We start from the raw sequence: 22,141 nt of genomic DNA, 5'->3' as shown, positions 1-22,141 counted from the left end.
TGAATGTCAGTTAGATGATGAAAGGGGGCATCTGAACAAATATACACACCTCCAAACTTACATGTCACATCAAAAAGTAGTTCAGTACTTAATATAAAATAATCTAAAATACTCAAAACATTTTTGCTTCAAATTTAACATTCAACCACTTTAAATTACATCACGCTTAAAAAAATCATATTTTAATCTTAATTTGATACCTTTACAAGAATAAAAAAAATCAATATATAAAAAGTAAATAGTAAAACCAAAGAAATAAATTGTCAACCCCAGCAATTGGTTCAATTTCAGGGATTTTTTATTTTTTTATTTCATAAGAAAACTAAGGACTCCTACATACAACATCAATGGTCGTCTGCCCCTCCCTTCCCTTTCTTAGACATTTATAAAATAAAATTTTGACAGACCTCCCAACCACAATTGGACCGATTTCGCCAATTTTCATCGTCAATTAATTTTACCATCTAGCATGCTCTGCCATTATTGTACAACTATAAATTAATATGCGGTCTTTTATTTTGAGAAGATGTAGCTCCTCAAATCTGACTGACATGACTAGATTAATTTTATTAACATTAGACAACTTCGGCCATTAGCGGCTCATCCATCATATTAGAGACGCGCACAATCAAATCTTTGTGGAATCAGTGGACATTGCCAATTTTCTTAGCGAGAAAGGACGATATTTCACCCCAATTTTATGTATATAATGCATATTAAGGGGGGAAAAATCAGTCAACCATTGCAATGAATTAGTGATATTTTAAATACTTTAGACGATTATCAGCGAATTTCAACACATTTTTGAAGAATGATGGCACGCATCAGAACATCAAAAATCAGATTATCTCAAATCTGTAAGAAAAAAGTCTTGCACTGTATACTGCATTTGAAATAATTAAACAGTGGATAGAGGCATATGAAAATTCAATCAATGTCATTGGCAAATTTTCACTATAAAAACATGGAATATAAAAAAAGAAAAAAAAAATCTCCATTTCCTGCTTTATAACAAGCTACAGGATATCCTAAAATATATGAATATTTTGAATAAACTTTGCATGAATATATAAAAATATCATACATAACTTTTCTTTTTCCACACTTAAATTACATTACAGCGATAATTTTTAATCAGCCATAACACGCGATTAAGAGATGTTTAAGAATAGCGAACAATACTTCCAGCAAGATGGACCACATCCGCATTATATTAGGGTGCCATGAGGCCTATCACGATAGAGAGCTGAACTATGGCAAGGAAGAAATGATAGCATTGAACACCTGCTACACTCATCGGATCTCACTCCGATGGATTTCTATTAGCAACTGTAATGAGGACTGGCCCAATTACCAAAATGAGACTATTCTTTGAAAAAGAATGCATTCAAATTCCGATTAATAGGCTCTGCGCCATTTCCGATATGCGATTTCATTTGCATAAGTTCATTTGAATCACAAAACTTGGAATAATTTCATTAATTATGTAATAGTTGTTCAAAGAATGGGACAAGGATTTAAATTGATAAATATGATGTTATGAACTCAGTATGAGCTCGCCTTTATCTGGATGCCTCGATTTCGAAAAAATACCTTTAAAGAAATTGCAGAAATTCAAACTTACATTAAATCGAATGTAGACTCAATTTTATCAAATAAAACTTTTCTAGAAAACAAGTGCATTGCAATTAGGGTTACATTATTGAATGAGAGGAGAAAATTTGTCCAAAAAATAAACGACAGTGGTCTTTTCAAAACTTTCCCGCATACTCTCTAATAAACTTGCCGTGCCAGAGAACGTCTTGCATGGTATTGGCATACAATATTTACGAAATATTAACTTTTGGCGTGAATTTAGTATTGTTACTGAATCAACCGTGTGATTCTTGGCGAGTTTTTTAGAGCGAGTTGTTTGGTTATTTGGCGATTAATCCCTGGCACGAGTTAATAATATCCAAAAAAATCGAATTTGTATTTTAGGCACGTTTTCTTCAATCAATTGAAACCAAAATCTCACACAAAAGTGAACTTGTAGTCGTCAATTATCATACCAAATTTGATATATTTAAGTCAATGCGCGCTTGAATTACCGCGTTAACGTGTTTCTGAAAGTACAGACCAACAGACAGTCAATTCGTAGTTGGATTTGGCTCAAAATTTGGCAAGTATCTACAGTTTAAACATTAAATATGTGTACGGAAGCTTATCTATATAGTTCTTTTCGTTTTGTAGGTATCGAATTAATTTATATTCGGTCTTCTTCTGAATAAATTTTTCTGAAATAAAAATAGATTTGACAGAAATCTGCAAATTTGGTGCAAGGAAATTATCCAAATTTTCAATCGTCTAGCTCAAATCGCTGATCAAAAAAGGGATTGCAATAACTTTTAAATCTTGGTATCGTTCATTTTCTAACACTTTCAAAGCTAAATATGTCCTTCATCCATCTCACAAACATGAGAAATGGAATTAAACCTTCTGGAACTCAGTATGAGTCATTTTTATTAAACGATTGACTCCGAAATTTCCAGAAGAGTCATTATCTTAAAAGATTTCAATTTATGATTGCTTTGAAAAATAGCAGAACACAACAATGGAAATGATAATACAAGTTAGTTGTGGTTCTCTCTTTCTTTCTTTTCTTTTAAATTGAAAAATTGCAAGACAAGTCTTTTTGTCAATCATGCCAAATAGAGATTTTTAAATAAGCAGGATATGAATTTCAACATTGAGCTGACTAAAATTGACCAGCCAGATAATGACTTTCGAAAACAACTTCATTAAGATGGGAGTTATTAATATAATGCCAACTTGCATGCTTATAAATAAGGATGCATTCTAATCGGAACTCAAAATCTAAACTGCTAGAAAAACACTTTCAATCGAAATAAAAAAAAATTCTCTGAACGGCATTAAAGAATTGCCATAAGTAGTAAAACACTCTCAATGTTAACAATTTAAACAAAATTTTCATTCTTCTGCGTCTAAATTTGACCGAATTACGAAGCTCCGACTATCACCATTTAAAGAACATCTCAATGGTCGCCTCGTGAAGCATCGAGGCGGTCATTGATGGAATTAAAATAATGAAATTCAAAGATTCAAAATCCGGACAGTTCTATCACAAATGAATAAAACTTTGCTTTTATTTAAAACGTTAGTGAGTCGAAAATATTTTAATTAATATAAGTAGCTCAACTGGAGAGCTGAATAAAAATTCATAATTTCTTCTGACATGCAACTGTTGTCTCAAAAAACAAAATATAATTCAACATATTATTTAGAAATTTTTTCGAAATGGCGTATATGTCCATCTTTATCGATTTAGGAACTATCTGTTGATCACAATTAAAGTGGATAACTTGTATATGAGACATTTATTTTTCAAGTATAAGGTTTGCAGAAGTATTTGGACATAATTTATTTGTAGCAATCACTATAACAATTATTACGCTTGGAAATTAGGTTGTTAAATCTTCACAAGTGCAAGATGACAAAATTAAGCAATTTATTTCCTAACCTCATCAGTATGCCTTAAATGATTTTTTTCAAGTCTACACTACATATTTTCTTTGCTTTTTTAAAAATTAATTAACTTTTAAGTCAATAAATGTAGTTTTTGTTTCTTTTACTGTTTCTCAACAGTTTAGGCTAAATATATGAGGTATTAATAATCTTTTTACTTCATAAATTTGAGGAATATTAAATTACTTCTTATTCATTACTTATTTAAAAATAAAATTACCCTAAGAACAAGACAAGAATTTAGTTTTATTCCTAAGAAATAGCAATTTTAATATTTGACTACTTTTAATGTTTGTATCAGAATTAATGAAACAGAAAACCAAAAACAGTTGTAATATCAATAATAAATAGATAAATTAAGAACTTTTACAATTTAATTTACAAATCCACAACATGGTTAGTTACAACATAAAACCACATTATTTAAAAGAAGAAGAAGAAGACAACACAAGACCACATTATTTAAAGAAGAAGAAGCAAAATTTCAATATCTTTCAAGGATGGAAATCTACATAATCAGATACAAGATTATACTGATGCTACTTTATTTTTTGAATCATTTCATTTTTTAAATGTTTTTTTAAAATTACATAAGAATATGATAAAGATTAAATTGTCAAATCATATGATTTAATTTCCAGGGAAAGAAATTCTTAACTCGCTAAAAACACTTTCTTTTGAGGGAAAAGAAAAGAAAACTAAAAAGCATAACAAAGTGTGATCATTACAAAAAAGCAATGTTTCACATTATTACTAAAATTCAAAATTAAATGTGTAAAAAACATCATATTAAAAAAAAAACTGTTACGAGCTTAATATTAAAAGCCCAGATAAGTAAGGAGTCTAAAATGTCCAGAACAAAAGTCTAAAAGTTTATCTATTTACGATAACCTATAGAATTTTTAATAAAAGAAGAAGTATAGAAATAAACTTAAAAATATTTCAATTAAAACATAAATCTAATCAATAAACCTTATCCCGATTCGAGGCAACCATTAAATGTATCATCAAATTACATTGTAAAATAGTTGTAATTTGTAAGTTGTAATTTTAAGTCAATTGTAAATGCAAAGATAGCTTTTTACATTTTGTTTGCCAGTAATTATGAAAAAATATCAAAATTTTAAAAATTGGACAAAATTTAAATTCAGTGAATTGAAAAGTAGTAATCACGAAAAATGAGTTTAATAAAAACATTTTAATATATAAACTATATTTTACTCTACTAAACACTTAGGACTGGTAAATGAGCAGATTTATTTCATACAAGACAGACTTTTCTTTTCAAAGAAACAAATATGAAATAGTAAGTTAAATGCCAGAAATTCTATTATATATTTTTTATTTACATTTTTAGAGTATGAAATATTTTAATTTTCAGTTTCTTTCAGATTATTTTTTATTAAATGTTAATCAAATTCAATTCAAATAAAAATACTCAGCAAAAATAGATTGTATTGTGGAATTCTCCACAAATTCAAACCAGCTCAAACTTTGGATTACAGGAAAAACTGTTTATCATTTAAATATTATGTTTGCTTTGTTATCAAATTTAGTGACCATTTCTATTTAATGAATGCACTTTATATTTTTATATAAGCGCAATGAGAACTCAAAATAGATATGAATTTCAGTTGAATGTTCCATTTATGAATACCAATTTTAATTTATAAATCCAAAACACTGATAATTTTAAAAAAAAATTATGTGTTTGATTAATAACTTTTTAACTTTCAAGATCACTGTACAAAATCTACTAATTTAAGCTAATGCAGAAAAAAATCTGAATTAAAAAAATGACAAAAGAAGTTATTTGTAAAATGCAATAACATAAAACGCAGCAATAAAGATATAAGTTTTAAGAAAATTAATAAGAGCCATTAAGTATTTAAAAGTCTTCAATGATACTATCAACAAGTCGAGGAGCTAATAAATTAATTTAAAATTTATATATTTCAATTTTATATAAAGGCCTAAACCAATACTTAAGAGAAGGCAATAGTTTAAGAGTATTGGTTAAAAAATATATAACAATTATACACATTAATGACTTATGTTTCTTTAAATCACTATGTGCATACAAGATATAATATTTCATTAAAAAAAGATTGTATACATGTAATAAAACAAGAGGGAATTTGAATTAAAAAAAATTGATAAATAACAAATTTTTTTAGTAAATATAAAATTTGTGGGGCGAGGAGCACAATTTAAATGAAACAGCTCAAAGTTAGATTTAAAAAAAATGCTACAATTAAAAAAAAAATTAAATAAAAGACTACATTTTACGAGTCAGATTATATTTTATATATAAATTAATTTATTCATAAAAATATTAAAAAGTATTAATTATTATATCAAATTATTAAAAATAATAAACTAAGCATGTTTTATTATTTTCATAAAAATTACATATTTATTTAAATTTGAAATAAATTAGTTAGATTAAAGATTTTATTCAACAAGATATTAGAAAAAGAATGTATTACAAATATATAGCTATAGCATTAAAAATATTTACTGACCTTCTTCCAATTGCATAAGTGAACATCACTTCTAAAAATAAGTAATCCAATCCCAATAGTAATACAAACACATGATTATAGACAATGTTATTGTTAATAAGTTGGAGGAAGAAATTTCACAGAACTGAATCACTCACATCCGACAGGCAACGGATGTAGTAGCTCCCCATTAATTCAAAGCTATCACATCCACACGTCACACCCAAAAATTATATAAAATTATCGAATGCAAACTTTTGAAGTAATTATATTAAATATTCAATTTGTATCAAACAAAATATGTGCTTGTAGTGCGTATATACTAAAATAAGACCATTAACCTTCAGAAATAATAAAAGAAACATAAATAATTTGGAGAGTGCAACCCACACGTCCGACACCGACGGCGAACGAGCGCTAAGTGAAGGTTGATTTGATACATAGTAACACCCCTCTAACTGCGCCCAACATTTGTAATATGGTGTTGGTATAAAATAATAGCCAACTAAAGGAAATAGTTAATGCTTCCTTAGTGAATAAGATTAATTACAGTAAACATTTCTATTATCATTAAACAAACAGATTTAATAAAATGTAAATTTTACCTTGCTTTACCGGGATGCATCCTTTTAACACAGCCATCAGAAGGTTGGTATCAACAATGATTAATTACTAAAATGTAGGAATTGAGAAGGCACATTTCATATGGGATTATTTATTAATTTAAGTGGAACATTATTATTAATAAACAACAACAGGTCTCACCTGCTGTTTGTTTACTATTAGCAGAAAATTAAATCAATTTTAAAATAATAAACATGACTAGATGGCGCTGCAATCGAAAATAAATATTGCCATTTTAAATTACCTAATTATAAATATCAATTTGGTGTGAAATTGTTAAATAATTAAAAGTAGGTATTAATTACTTTTAATAAAATTACTATTGAGAAACTTTCGGCATAATTAATAATATAAATGATATGGGTTTTATCGTTGATATGGTGCCAAAATTAAAATTTATTGTCCAGTAGGTTAATTTCATACAAATTCTTATAAAAAGTATATTCTTTTTTCGTTCGAAAATTACTGAGATTAAATTATAAAATTAATTTTCTCTTGCCAAAATTAAAATTTATTGTCCAGTAGGTTAATTTCATACAAATTCTTATAAAAAGTATATTCTTTTTTCGTTCGAAAATTACTGAGATTAAATTATAAAATTAATTTTCTCTTTTGTAGAAATTCATTTACTGTTTGAAACATCATCATTAGTTCACTGTTACTGTAACTAACTGTTTGCTGGAAAGGTTATTTTGATTTTAAATTCGTCTGCTTTCCTAAACGATATGAAAAAAATGTGTGCTACTTAAGAAAAATTGTTTTATAACACAGAATACAGATGTCGGACTTTCATCAAATTTCCGACGGAGAAAGGCACGAAGAAGCCAAAAGACAATTTAAAGAAAGAACTGAAAGAATAAATCCTTGTTATAAGGTATAATTTCGGAAAAAGATGTGCACTTTTAATATATATGAGAATAATTAATTTATATGCTTGTGTTTGAAAAAAATTATTGTTATGAAGTCTTTAATAATTGAGGATGGGATGTTAAACCTAATTAGGTTTAATTGTTTAAAAATATGCAGTAAAATATAATAGATAAAATTATAAATAAGACCATTCTCTCTTCTAGTATTTTCTTGCTATATCCGATGAAACACATTACATAAATTTAAGGTGCATAATAACATTCGTTATAACATTTTTTTAAAAAATCCGTTGTCCTTGAAACTGCCTGAAATAAAATGCTTACATAACATATTAAAGTTACAGTTGTATTAATTTTCTCTGACTTCTTGCTCTAAAGGGGAATAGTTTTAGACTCTTAATTGGTAAACGTCCCTAATAAAAATCTCTAATGACCATAATAAATCCCTACAAACTTTCTAATTAGTTTATTGTGATTCCTGACAAATGATTAGGATAGCATGATTTGTTTGTCTAATATTTTCTATGTAGATGTAAAAAAGTTTTAAACATATTTTAATAGAACTAATTTCTTTTAAGCTATGACTAAATTTATATATAATTTGGAACGTATTTTTATATTTAGATACAACTATTTCAATGATTAAATCAGAATCATTTAAAATATACAAAGAGAATGTTAGTATTATATTGTTGCAGCTTAAACACTTAATGTGAATAACTTCTCAGGGTCTTAGTGCAGATATTCCATTAAAATTTAGTCTAAAACTTGCAGTCAACTTTTAATTAATTTTTGTTTAATTAAATTAGCTTTATTATGTTTCATTAAATTAGCATTATTAATTAGAATAATGCTAATTATTAAATTAGCATTATTCGAAAGTTTCATTTGAAAATCTTTCAGTTAATTATTCTTTGTTATATTTTACAGGAACGAGATGCTTCCTTAAAATGCTTGGATGAGTTCTACTATGCTCGAGCAAAATGCCAACCATATTTTGATAATTACAAAAATTGCAGAGCATTTTGGGTGAGCTTCCAGTATTTCTTTTTCTTCTATTAAAAGTGTATAAGCATTTGAATTGGAGCATCTTTCTTCATTCAGAAAAATTGGTATTCACATTTTTGATTCCTAAAGAGGGTATTTTTTCCCATACAAATATTTTTTCCCATACGAGTTGGAAATATTACATTATTTTTTAGTTAAATTTAAAAATATATTAAATTAATGGTGCTAACTATTCTAAAGCAAATGATAGCTTTAATAATTACACTTATTGAGTAATTACTGAATAGTTACAATTAATCATAATAACCGAAATCTTATTTTTGAAATTACAAATATATAAATTTTATAAAAATAAATTGTTAACTATTGCCAGAGTCATTATTAAATGGTTGAAAATGATATATTTCTTATGATTTTTATGTAAAGTAATATTTGTGATGAAAAAAAGAATTATAATTCAATTTATTGGCAAGTTTGTAAACAAGTTCAGTTTTTAATGCATATGCTTTGATTTGTTGATAAATTTAAAGTTATTTTTGCATACAATTCTAATCTGATGCTTTTCTAATTTTATCATTGAATTTATATATCATAATCCTAATAAAATGATATATTAAAATATTTTATTAGGATAAATAAAATAATATAAATGATATTTTAAAATATATTGTTTTATAGTATAAATCATTAAAGAGAGCCAATCTGATATTTAATGATGAAACTACATTCTTGTATACGTAGTATAGATAAAGTATTGTAATTGTCAAAAATTTCAAAATCAATATTTTGATAAAACTCCACATTTTAGATCTCTCTGAGTTCAAAAAACACTTTTTTTAAAAAGATGTCCATCTGCCTGTTTGTAGCTCAAGAACTCTTTGAGCTAGATAGATGAAATTTGGTATATGGTATTTACAACAAATTTGTTGATTTCTCTCAAATATTGAGCAAAATCTTCTTGGAGGAAGTCTGTCTGCCCAATTGTTTGAATATAATTTAACACAATGGCTGCAAAATGTGTAGAGGTAGTTTAATAAAATTTGGTACATGCATAAGTTAAGCGTCTAAAATGTAGATGTGTATCAAATTTTGAACCAAATTGATCAGAGGGTTGACTGTCAGTTGGTTGATACTTTCACAATTATATAAACATGATAGCTGAAAAATGCAATGACTTAAATAAAAGAAATGTAGTATTATAGTATGTGATTTTGTGACTTCAACTGTCGTTCTGTGTTAAAATTGGTTGAAATGTTTTGTTTGAATCAGCTGGGAAAAAACATATTATAACACAAATTTGATTTTGAAATACTATAAACTGCATGCCCAAAATTAATTGCCAAAAATCTTGCCAAGAATTGCGTAATAGATTCAATAAAAAATTTTTAATTTTCACGAAAGCTTAATATCTTATAACTATTGTGCCATTCAAGGCATTCTCTTGGATAACATCTTTATTAGAGAGTCTACAAGAAAGTTTTGGAGAGACCACTCCCGCTGGTTTTATTAAATTATCGTAGAATAAGGATAAATGATTTTGATCAATGCATTATTTAGTATATTTCACACTTTATTATAAAGGCCATCATTGAAATGAATATTTAAACATGTTATCATGAATTTGAAATTACAAGTAAGAGAGTAATCATCATAATGGTCATATTTCCTGATTTTAGCATTGCCATTTGGAGCTGTTGAACTTTATATCAGTAATGATGCTTTACAATGATTGTGAATATTAAATTGCAATTATTTATTTTAGGATTGCCTTCTTTTATTGCAAAATCCGAAATATGACTGAAGATGAATAATTTAATTTAGATGAATAGCTTTAAATGCATATCCCCTGCATTTTCTGCATATCATCTATCTGCAAAAATCTAATTATGTTCATGTTTAAAATATTAGAATTGAGTGAAGTTTAATTTGTTTTCTTTAACATGAGTAACTAAATCTGTTTGATAAAATTATGATGCTGCAATCATAAATAACCATTTAATGTTTGATAGGTAGCATATCACTTCCATAAAATACTCCTGTAAATGAAATTATGTCATTAAAAATATTTATTTGAGTGTATTCCTTTTAAGAAATTATACAAATCTCTTGTTATTATTGGGTTATTTCATTGAAAGCAGATTGACCCTTCAAATTTTTATCAATATTCAAGGTTATTATACATTTATGAAAGAAATTTTAATCAATATTTTTTATTCAAGGTCATATTATTCCTTTATATAAGATTATTTTTTAATGCAAACCTTTTAATGAAAACAATATAAAAGAAATTAAATTCATGCATTGCTTTTTATGTTTGCTAGATTATTTGTTGTCATGTTCAAAATTCTCTAAATTAATTCAATTATGATAAAAAAAAAATATGAAATGAAATTTAATGAAGGAAGGAAAATGTATTTTTACACACTGATTGCTAAACTTATTTTAATAAACCAAACAATCATGATCTGTCTTATTTCATCTAAACGTCAGTATGTGTCATGCAGGATGTCATCAAAATACTAATATCCCCAGTGCCTGAAATGAGGCCATCAGTATTTTAAAATTTTGTGTCATTTTGATGGGAGTTATATTTAATTCTCACTGCTTTTGAGAAAATAATGTTACGGGCAAATTAGTTCTGTTAAAAATTGTACGGTTTCGTATGTAGTGGATGTATGGTTGAACACATTTAGCAGGCTTAAATAGCAGTTAACGACGCTTATCAGCATGAAGACACATACACAGACGATAAATACACAGCCGAGACGTACACAAGCAATACACAGCAGCAATTACAACAAACAGCAACCCACAAGTAGTAATCGGTACTAAGCAACAACCACAGCACATAAAGCGACCAGGCAGAACTCAGCAGGAGTTTGGAATCTTATAGCTATTCATTACGGTCTCTCCAAACACATGCTATTTTCCACTGTCTCCATCCCTTTAGCTGTACCCAACTACCGACTCACTATTATACGCCTGGCTATTTGACGCGCGACTCGATGCTGCTTCAATACTTGTCTCCAAAACTCGGCGCTCGGAATCAGTTCTTAATCCACTTTCTGGGGCTTCACTCGACGCTTGCGTGTCGCCGGACTGATCCAACTATTTTGTCGTTGACTCACTATACGACTCCATACAACCGATTTCGGCTTTGACTGCCGGCCTTTTATAGTTTCTGGAGCAGGGTAGGGAAGGTTCTGGAACAATCAAGCATAATTCGGCTCCTATTGGCCCTATCGCCAAAATTCTTGAAGGTTCTGGTATATTATCCGTTTTATCGCCAAGTCTGCATCCTATCAGCATCCAATAGAGCTGATCGCAAAACGGCCTTTCCTACGATGGAATTAACCGTACTGGGAAGCAACATTACAGATTCGTAATAATAACTTGTGATGCATATGTAAAAGTATGCAGTAACTTGTGATGCATATGTAATTTGCATGCCTTTTCATTTTTTATATCAAATCTCATGCCTCTCAAAGAATATTTTGTTTTTGTTTATAGCTTTCAATTTTTTATTGTTTTAAAATTGCTACTACATTACTTAATCATTAAAATGTATGCATTCTATTATAAATTTCATGCATAATATATCTTGTTATATGCTTATCGGACAATGTTATTATAAAACAAAATTTTTAAATGTTTCGCATTTTTTTGTTTAGTACATTTATATCTATTCCCAGGGTTTTGTGGTGCGTGAAAGGAGGAAGGCGGGTATTAAACCTCACATCCCAGCCCCTGAAGAAAGGGATCAGGTTAAGGCTGAGTACCTACCGCGCTTCAAACCTTGAAGAAACACATTTCTGTACAAAATAAGTGATGTAAATAAACTGATCTTTTATGTTTTAAGATTGCACATTTTTTCAAATTTTTGTGAAAAAATGTCACTAATAAACTGTTAAATTTCTGAATGTTTGCTCTATTTTAATGTTGACAAAGTAAGATTGTATGTTTGTTTTGACTTTTTTTGTGATGCTCCAAACATTTGTTGATCTTTGCTTAATCCCTTTATATAGAACACTGGCAGACTCTTTGTTTTAAATTTTAAACATAATCCCATGTTTATTTTTCGAAAAGCTGATGAATTTTGTTACTTTTGGTGTGCTATGTTGAATCTTCAAATTGGGTTTTTAAACATATTTGCTGTTTACTGTGAGATGTTTCATAATTGCGTTTTAATCTTTGGATCAACTGAGAAGAGTTTACTCTCTATTTACAAGAATTACTTTGTATTACAACTGACTTTTTTTAGTAAAATACCTTATGAGCACAACTTCTAGTTTTTTTTGTTTTGTTAAATAAGAAGATAATAATTTTTTTGTTGCTTCATAACGGATTTTTACCATGATATTTTATTATATATTTGGATTATTACGATTAATTAGGCTTTGATGGTAACAGAATCAGATAAAATTGACATAGTCTGATTATAAAAATAAATGTAATGATATAAATATGAGTTATCGGTATCACTATCCAGTATACAAATTTTAATTGATAGTTTCAACTATGAAATATTTCGTAGTATTTCATTCTCAGATTATAAATTTCACTGTAAAACTTCATCAATAACTAATTGGTATTAAATATCAAAACTCTTGACATCTTCTTTTTAATAAGAAATTAAAGCCAGCCAAATACATTCTGTATATTTTTAGCCATGTTTAAGTTGAGAGATGGTAACAATTATCTAAAATAGATTTTTCATTAAATTATTTTTAAAATTTTTAACAAAGTTAATTTTATAAAATGTTTTTCTGAAAGCATTACCAGTGAAAGTTTTGAAAAAAATAATAATAGTTTTAGCTGCGCAACGAGGCTAAAAAGCGTTCAGACAATATATTTTTCGATTCTTTTGCCATATTTGACCTTAGAAAATGTAAAATAAGCGAAAAGTTCTTATGTCTTCTTAGTACTATACTCCTTCCCCGCACCCTCCGCAAATTATTACAAGGAATCTACTCTTCTCTAGGGCCGCGGTGGCCTGGTGGCAAGATCTCATCTGCAGGAGCGGAGGGTTCCAGGTTCGAGACCCCCCCCCTAAACCGTCGTGTGAATGGTTCTGATACACGTTAAATCCGGCGGGGGCCAAATGTCTTCCCGCTGGTGTGGTGCCGAAGTTTGGAGAAGGGCGTGCCTTCTCAAGTATCGTCTTCGCCATCTGACCGTGCTTCAAAATTACGAGGCCCGTCCCAAAATAGGCCTAGTATTGCTTTATAAACGGAACCTTAACATAACTAAAAAAAAAAAAAAAATAAAAAAAAAAAACTCTACTCTCTTTTACTCCTTTCTCAATGCAATGCTATTAATTAATTAATTCAATATAAATCTGCTAATAAAAACTTGATAAATTTATGTGCTGTATACATTTATTGGGTTAGCAAGAAGTAAGTTTCCCACTTTAGAGAACTCTAGAATGTCTTCTATTTGTCTAAATTACATAAAATTTAAACTATAGACAATTTAAATGATACATTAAACATTTATAAAAAGAAATAAGCGTCATTATTTACCAATAACTGGCTCTACGACATAAATTATATTTATTTGCATATATTAAAAATATAAAACCTCATTTGTGTTACCGAGCAAACCTATTAGAATTATTCTTTGAAAAGGAAAGAAGGGGAATTGTACATGAGCTTTAATTACTTTCCAGCATATCATGCCGCAAGAAAAGGCACTTTTCGTAAAATTGTTATATCAAAACCAGCAGAACCCTTTTGCATCTGTAAAAGAATTTCGTCGTATGAAGCGAATACGAAGAGATGTAAAGTTCCCATGTGCCTTAAGTAAAATGATACAGATATTTGAAATACTTGGACAAAATGGTATTCATCCAGGTAGAGGAAATAAAATCCTGTCCTTAGGCATCGAAAATGTGGCTATCGCGGTCGTTAGTCACCACATGTTAGTTTTTTTTATTGTATGCTAGTTGTTTCCCGCGCATTGGATATGCCATATTCTACTGCACGAAAAATCTTACAATGGATTTTACATTCTATCTCTAGAATATCAAGCCTGTGCATCTATTGTTGAACGGGAACTCGGATGTTTGTAAAACTTTTATACTTTAATACCTTGCTGGAATGATCGTTGAATCACTTGGCCATGAACACATTCTGCGAACTGACGAAGTTCTCTTTTGTTTCAATGAGCAAGTTAACACCATAAGTGTTAAATTTGGGCAGCGGAAAACAGTTACGCCATCCAGGATCAGTCCTTGCATTCTGTAAAAGTGGCAGTGTGGTGTGATTTTATGGCTACCTTAAAATGTATATTTTTAAAAAGATAACTGCAAATGGAATCCAAACTTGTTCTATCACTGGGAGCAGTACCATGACGTGCTGAGGAGTTTTACATTCTTATAATAGTACCTTCAAGATGTCATTTTCTATAAGATGGCACATGTCCTCACATTGATCTTCCTTTAAAGCAATTGCTGGGAGAGCATTTCATATATTCATGGACGATCAGTAGCATTTTCCATGAGCATGACCTCCACGTTCGCCGGGTATAGTTGTGGGATTTCTTGAAGGATAATATCGACCGTCGAAGGCCAGCATCCGTGGCAGAATTTGGCGCTACGTTCTTGATATTTCGGCTGACTTATTCCGATCATCTTTGGAAAATATGGCTCTGCGATTAAAGCTCATTGTTGAACATGAAGAGGAATATTCTGAAAGTTTTAATTCTACTTATATATATATATATATTATTTAACATTTATAAAATACTAGCCGCCTTTGGCGACCAGCCGGTTCGCCAATCTTAATGTTCGTTTAAATTTTAATAATTAAATATTTTAAGCAATTCCTACTTTAATAGATTCTTCATCAAAATATTTTAAAACTTCAAATTTTGATAGTCATATAATTCACTCATAATATTATAAAGGCCTTCAGTCATAACGTAATATGTATCTCTCTAATTTTCTGTTAGCTCTCGTAGAATTTATGCTTTAAATTAAAGTGGAAAGAATTAATCTGCAATTAATATAATAATATTTTTTACTGAAACAAAGCATTTTTTTATAATATGATTACTGATAACAGAGTCACTGAGCGTTTAAACTTTATGGGCGCTAAAGAATATCTTTCTTAATTTATGTAATATCTCAAGAATTTGCCAACAAAATTTTTTCAGATTCATCATGAACAGATCGATTAATTAACAATGTTTAACTTTAAATGCATCAAGCACTGAGAAAATAAAATGAATCGTTTAAAATAATCGGTCGAAAACAGGTTTAAAAAAGCTACTTAATAAACGATGTGCTTAAAACTATAAGCATATACAAAAAATAAATAACTAACATAAATACAATTTAATTACAAAAACATGTAACTAACCTAAAAATTATTTAAATCAAGAATCATCCGTTGATAATATTGTCAACAATCAGAACACAATGCGTATGCGTGAATTTTCAATGTCAGTTACGGTAATGCAAATGCGTGAATTTTTCTACGCCAGTTGGGGTAACGCTATGCAGATTAGAAATTTTTAATTTCGTTTATTCTGCTTTATTTTAATTCAAAAGTACTTCAGAATGAATCTGAAAGATCGATTCATTAACAATGTTTAATTTTAAATGCATAAAACATTAAGAAAATAAACAGAATCGTTTGAAATAATCGGCCGAAAAATCTTTAGCCTAGCCTCATTAGTGTGGGAAAAAAACTGAAGCCTTACACATTTGGCGTTGGGGAAAAAGAAAAGATTTTTTGACGGGAAAATTAGTTTTTAATTAATAATTAAAATTCTAATTAAAAATTCAAAAAAAGGGACCCCAGGGGCACATTCCCGACCTTTAAGGTATACATGTACCAAATTTGGTAGCTGTAGGTCAAATGGTCTTTTCTGTAGAGCGCCAACACACACACACACACACACACACACACACACACACACACACACACACATTGAGCTTTATATATAAGTATAGATATTAAATGTTTTATATGTATTACAGTGCCATCTACCGGTGAAGTTTTATATTAATTTTTTTTATGTAATAAATTTAGGCGTATTATCTGAGTTCTAATTTTATTAATTTTGGAGCAATAAAAAGTTTCTATAGAGCCCTTTTAAGGTTGGAAACTTATTTCTTTCCTTATATTTCTAGCTAGTGGTATAGCAAGATTTAATGAGGCTAGGAGGGATTACTCCTCCCCCTCCCCTGATTTCTGATTTTAAAAACAAAGAATGTATAAAAAAATGTGCCTTTGGCGGTTTTCTGCCTTTCCCCTTTGTTGGTACCCGGAACAAGTATGCCTTTGTTGTTAAGCTACTGCTTATTGCTAGGAAATAATTTTGTGGTTTCAGATGAAGTTTGTAGGGTTGCTTGGAAATATTTCTTGTCCATGAATGTGTAAATAGTTCAGAAGATTTGCTATGTATATTGGCGTTTTCATATGATTTCCTGTTAGTTTAGTTTAGGAATTTCAAGAAGGATACGGCTAGGGAATATTCTTACCATCTGGCTATTATTCAAAATCTTGAAACTGTTCCAACCTCGTGTAATTTAAAAACTGGACATAATGTTAACTTTATATATAAATTTGCTTGAATCCAGATCTCTTTGGTGTTTCTAATTATAAAGAAGTAGAGAAAAGTATAATATAAAAATTCTGTGTGTTATATCTGGAAATTTCTGGTAAAAAGAATTTATGTTTCGTAGTTCTTTGTATACTTTTAGTCATTTTGTGCTCTTTTATTTAAAATGGGCCATTTATAGTGGTTTCCGGTTAGCTGAAATACAAAGTAATGGAAATGTTATGCATTGTATTGAAGTTCGAGTTGCAGTGAAAAATCTTTAACAAAATACTTTATTTCCATTAAAAGTTAAATAAAAACAGACAATGTTTTTCTTAAGTTTGTTCAATTTTAATGGCATTTTCCCATCTTTTAAACGATATTTTTAAATATATTTTTCTTGTTCGTTCAATTTTAATGGCATTTTCTCACTTTTTAAACGACATTTTTAAATGTATTTTCTTAATCATGCAGTGTTTAAAGTTATTTTGAAGCGGTATCATAAAAAATATAATTTGATATATTTTTTAAATAATGATAATAACAAGCACTAATACAAGGAATTAGACTCATTCGAGAGTTTTCCTTAAAAATTCTTTCAATAATAATTCTCTATTAACCTTATTTGAATTGTAATAATTCTGGATTACTTAAAAATGTTATGCACAATCTACTACATTGCGTTTATTCAAAATAAATAAATAAACCCTAGTTTAATTTTTCTGCAGTGTTCGGTAACGTACAAATTTTCCAATTCAGAGATGGAAGTTCATCTAATCACATGCTGCCATCTATCGGAAACAATTAGAAAAACAAGGTGAACGTCCTCGTTTCTATCTTCACTACAAAACATAGTAATCTGACGTAGTACTAGAAAGAAAATACATTCACGAAATAAGTATTTCATTTTTTTTATATTTTGTATTTTCTTGACAACCGTATTACCATCTAGTGAAAGAATGCAGCAAAAGTTTATATTCTAATTGTTTGCCATTTGGATTGAAAACGTCAATAAACAACAAAATTAATTAAACGATATTCACAAAACAAATATTTATTAAATTTTATATATGGCACAACAATCCAAAGAATAGGATAATATAAAATACATTTGTTACAAATATCAAGCAGTGCTATTGTTTCAGAGGAATTACAACTATTCATTTCAATAAATTTCTATATATATAAAACAGTTCATTTAAATTATTTCGAACAACAACAAATATAATTTTAACAGCATATATAACAGCTAGATATCAATTATCTTTAATTTTATAAAATCTAAAGCATGTTTTTATGATGCATCGTGATGAGAATAAACACTTTTCTAGAAACATCTTTTCAAATTAATTCGTTTAATAACAAAATTCTTTCCATAATACTATTAGATATATTGAAAACTGTATAAAAAAAGTTAAAAATCATATAGGATTTCGAATTAATTTTATTATAATTGAATTAATACATATATAGCTTTGATGCAGTGAGAATTAAAAAAATTATAAAAATAAAAATGAAAATTCTTAAATAGTTTGTACGCTATAGAAATCCAACTACTGAATAAAACTTTTATAAATACATTGAAGCAAGCATAGGAAGGATTGTGTAGGAGTTAAAGCAGTATATTTCTATATACAGAAAAAATTATTCTACCTTTAATTTATCATTCTAATTGAATGAAAATAATACTTTTTTTTTATAATACTTTTTAAAAAAATCCTTTTCTGAGTTGCCACTTAACAAAGTTTAATTCAGTTTTACCCGTGCATGTATGCATTACTCTGACAATTCTTAATAATTTAAGGGAAGAAATATCTAGTAGAATTTTTTTAAAAATCGTCTGCATCAGTTTATAACTTCTTGACGAAATTTAAAAATTGTTTTCTGTTATAATATTCTCATTTATATTGTTATAATATAAAATTGTTATAATATTCCCATTTTAATTAATAATAACATTACAAACGATAAATGGATTTTGTATTTGCAAAAATACATTATTGTCATTCCATACAACATCTGTTCAAAAAATAAATAAATAAAAACCTTTGTAAAATTAAATTAATTTTGTCTTGAAATGGAAATAAAATAGTTTATAAATAAAATGATTTCAAAAATTAATTTAAACATTTCTCTGTCACTTTTTCTCAATAAAAAAAAAGCTAATTTCTACGATCAATTTCTTATATCAGCAAGATATGAATATCATATGTTCAAGTGTTTTTGACAACTAAAGTAAATGCTGTTTCTAAAATTAGAAACGAACACCTTGGAAAAAATATTTTTCAATTATTGCTTCGATATCGTTTAATTTCTTTTAGATTAAAATTTTTACATTCATAATTAGATTTTAAATTTTCTATATTTTAATTTCTTTTGGGAATTTAAATGGTTAGTATTTGATATTTTTATAAGCTAATTCAAATCAACGTTGAAGCTTTAGTGGAAAAATATTTTTCATAATATGTTTTTTCTGCGATAAAAACAGTTTATTTCAAATCAATGTGGAATAGTACTAACAAAAATTATTAATCTGTAAGTGTTACCTTAACACGAATATTAAAATAAAATGTTTAAAAAATATAGTAAAAGAAAAAAATTAAGTGGTAGAGATGGGGGAAAGAAACAATATGAAAGTGGACGATTGCTAAGTTATCATTTTCCCCAAGTTGGGTTATGTAGTTCATACCTTATAGTGGTATAAAAATGTAACCTTTCTTCACTTATTTATAATTTCGTCATGTGCATTCATTTATTTTGGATACAGAAATACAGCATGAAGCGGCTTTAAACTTGATTTATTTACATCGGTTTTTATAACAATGTTAAGTTATCATGCTTTAGTTATGATTTCAGGATGTGATTAGCAAATGACTGTATCTGCATATCCATCGGATAACCAAACGATCAATAAGAAACGCCGATAAGTTAATGTAATTTAGAGGAAAAAGTAAAGAAAAAAAAGTTAACTTACAACAACAAATTCTTATTTTTGAAACAAGCGTTGAAGCCTGCAATAACTCTGCACTGCCAAAAGAATAAATAGTTCATTTATAAATAGTCTAAAATATTTATTCCCACATTTTTACTAATTAAAAAAAATCATATTTTTGTTGATATTTTTACATTTTTTTAAAAATATCATTTTGCATACATTATTGTGTTTCGGTTTCGTTTTATTTTATGGTTTTTATATTTCAAACTTGGTTGGTTAAGAGATGATCGCTTCAGCTTTAGATTCTTCGAAAGTCAAATTTCGCAAAATATGTGTAAAACCACAACAACAAAAGCACAGCTTATTATTATTATTTTTTTTTGAAATAAGGAATCATATCTCTTTAGAAATTTTATTCTTTAAATAGTGAACTATTTTATTAAATTCTGAATCTTACAATATTCTTTTCCGTGTATTTTTATTCCATGAATGTTTAATGAAAAGAAGTTAATGAATTCGATTCAGTGAATAATTCGAATTCCGTGAATAAATTCGACATAAGTACTTTTAAATGCGATGCCTTATTCTTCCTTTATTCTTTTCTAAAGTTTATTTATTTTATTTTTTAAGAATGAACGTAAGCAATCTTAACAAACACTGTGAAATGGAATGAAAATCATTCTTAACCTGTCATGAAGTGAAATAGAAGAGACATTTGTTATTATACTTTTAAAGCAGGGCTTCGAATAATTGAATTTTTGAACCAACTTATATAAGCAAAGCCACTTAAGTCAAACAAAGAGTATTAAGATTCTTTTAAATTGCATTTCATGATCATATTTACCAGTAATATCTTTTATTTCTTTATATGTTCCAGATACTTTGAGGAAATCACGATCTTTCAACTAAGATTCAACAAAGAATAAACGAATTCTTGTGTGTTTTATTGTAATGACCATAAAACTGCTGCAAAAGTCGATTTTTGCAACTGGTTTGCATTAAATTTTTTGCGGTGCAACAAAGAAGATATTTTAAAATTCAGATAGGGAAAATAGAAGAAAAAAAAAATGAAGAAAAGAATAAATATAAAGAATGAAAACTAAACATCCAGTCAATGCCGATATAAAATTTCATCGTTGAATACATATTTAAGTAAAAGGATTTTTTTTTCTCTGTGTTTAAATTGAACTCGAATCGACTTTCTTTCCCTGTTTTGACTATCTCAAAGCATTCACCTTGTTTGGTTTCCATTGCAGATTTCTTTTAAAATGCGAAAGAGGTAATGCTGTCTCATTGAAATAGGGATCGTCCTCTTTATTCGCTGCTTTTTGATTTCTACCAATTTCCTGACCCATTTTCGACTTGTATTAGATGTTGTCCGTCTGTATCTTTCAGATTCATGGGTGGATTTTGAAAGTAACGTAAATAACCCAATCGCGTGATAAAATACAATCAAGTCAAAGTTGTTCGCAGCTCCTGGTTCGTCTTTTTAATCTGAGAAATCATAATTCTTTGTAAACATATAAATAATATAATAAATTGGTATTGAATATTTAAAAAAAAAGAGAATTATCGAAGGTTATTGAATTATTAGTTGATTATTATTAGTTTATGAACTACATGTAAATAATATGAAAAATAGTTGGTAGTTTGAATATATAAACAAGAGAGCAAATTATTGAAAATTATTGAATGGAGTTAGTTATTTAAAGTTAATTGTTGAACCATGAGTTAAACATTTATTATTACCATAAATGGATGCCAACATTTTGTGGATTTCGGGTTCAATATTACAAATTATGCTTAAGCACATTATTTTGTCTTACATGAAATAATTAAAAAGATATTTCTGTAATAGTAAAAAATTTCAGCCCCACTATTTGGATCAAAATTGGAGATATTTTGGATCCAAATGGTAAAAGAAATGATACCCAAAATCTATACTCGCTTTTCTCCACAATACTCTGAGTGGATTACAGAGAACATGTGTAAGGTTTCAGTTCGGGACCGGAGAGTTTGAGTACGATTCCACCAAAGATCTATCGAGTATATGGATATATTGTCCGATACATCCGACGTCGAGGACTGAATATATTTCGGTTTGCATGAAGCGAACGTTTGGAGATGGA

General features: G+C 28.3%; 2 protein-coding genes across 3 annotated transcripts in view; one reads left to right on the top strand and one right to left on the bottom strand.

The window, feature by feature from the left end:
- LOC129963157 (zinc finger protein PLAGL1-like) overlaps positions 1-6,809 on the bottom strand; it is a 35,979-nt gene extending 29,170 nt beyond the window's left edge. Inside the window, exon 1 of one of the 2 annotated variants that reach the window (XM_056077272.1) lies at positions 6,635-6,809. The gene's annotated coding sequence lies outside the window, so the exon portion shown is untranslated. Of the gene's footprint in view, positions 1-6,050; positions 6,430-6,634 lie in introns of those variants that run through there. The other variant, XM_056077271.1, reaches the window with a different exon arrangement.
- A 505-nt stretch (positions 6,810-7,314) lies between these two features.
- On the top strand, positions 7,315-12,450 carry LOC129963685 (coiled-coil-helix-coiled-coil-helix domain-containing protein 7-like). The gene is made up of 3 exons (XM_056078190.1): positions 7,315-7,527; positions 8,453-8,551; positions 12,223-12,450. The coding sequence occupies exons 1-3, from the start codon at positions 7,432-7,434 to the stop codon at positions 12,328-12,330; spliced, it is 303 nt and encodes a 100-aa protein (XP_055934165.1). The 5' UTR covers positions 7,315-7,431; the 3' UTR covers positions 12,331-12,450.
- The last annotated feature ends 9,691 nt before the right edge of the window (positions 12,451-22,141 follow it).

Source organism: Argiope bruennichi, chromosome 3, assembly GCF_947563725.1.
Source record: "Argiope bruennichi chromosome 3, qqArgBrue1.1, whole genome shotgun sequence".
NCBI classification, from domain to species: Eukaryota; Metazoa; Arthropoda; class Arachnida; order Araneae; family Araneidae; genus Argiope; species Argiope bruennichi.
The sequence above is the reverse complement of the archived record's forward strand: the minus strand, read 5'-3'. Positions and strand labels throughout refer to the sequence as shown.

Bases quoted from the DNA above. Each gene is read 5' to 3' on its own strand.
- LOC129963685 (XM_056078190.1), top strand. From the start codon at position 7,432: ATGTCGGACTTTCATCAAATTTCCGACGGAGAAAGGCACGAAGAAGCC. The intron at 7,528-8,452 runs GTATAATTTCGG...TATATTTTACAG, and splicing joins GAATAAATCCTTGTTATAAG to GAACGAGATGCTTCCTTAAA. The intron at 8,552-12,222 runs GTGAGCTTCCAG...ATCTATTCCCAG, and splicing joins AAAATTGCAGAGCATTTTGG to GGTTTTGTGGTGCGTGAAAG.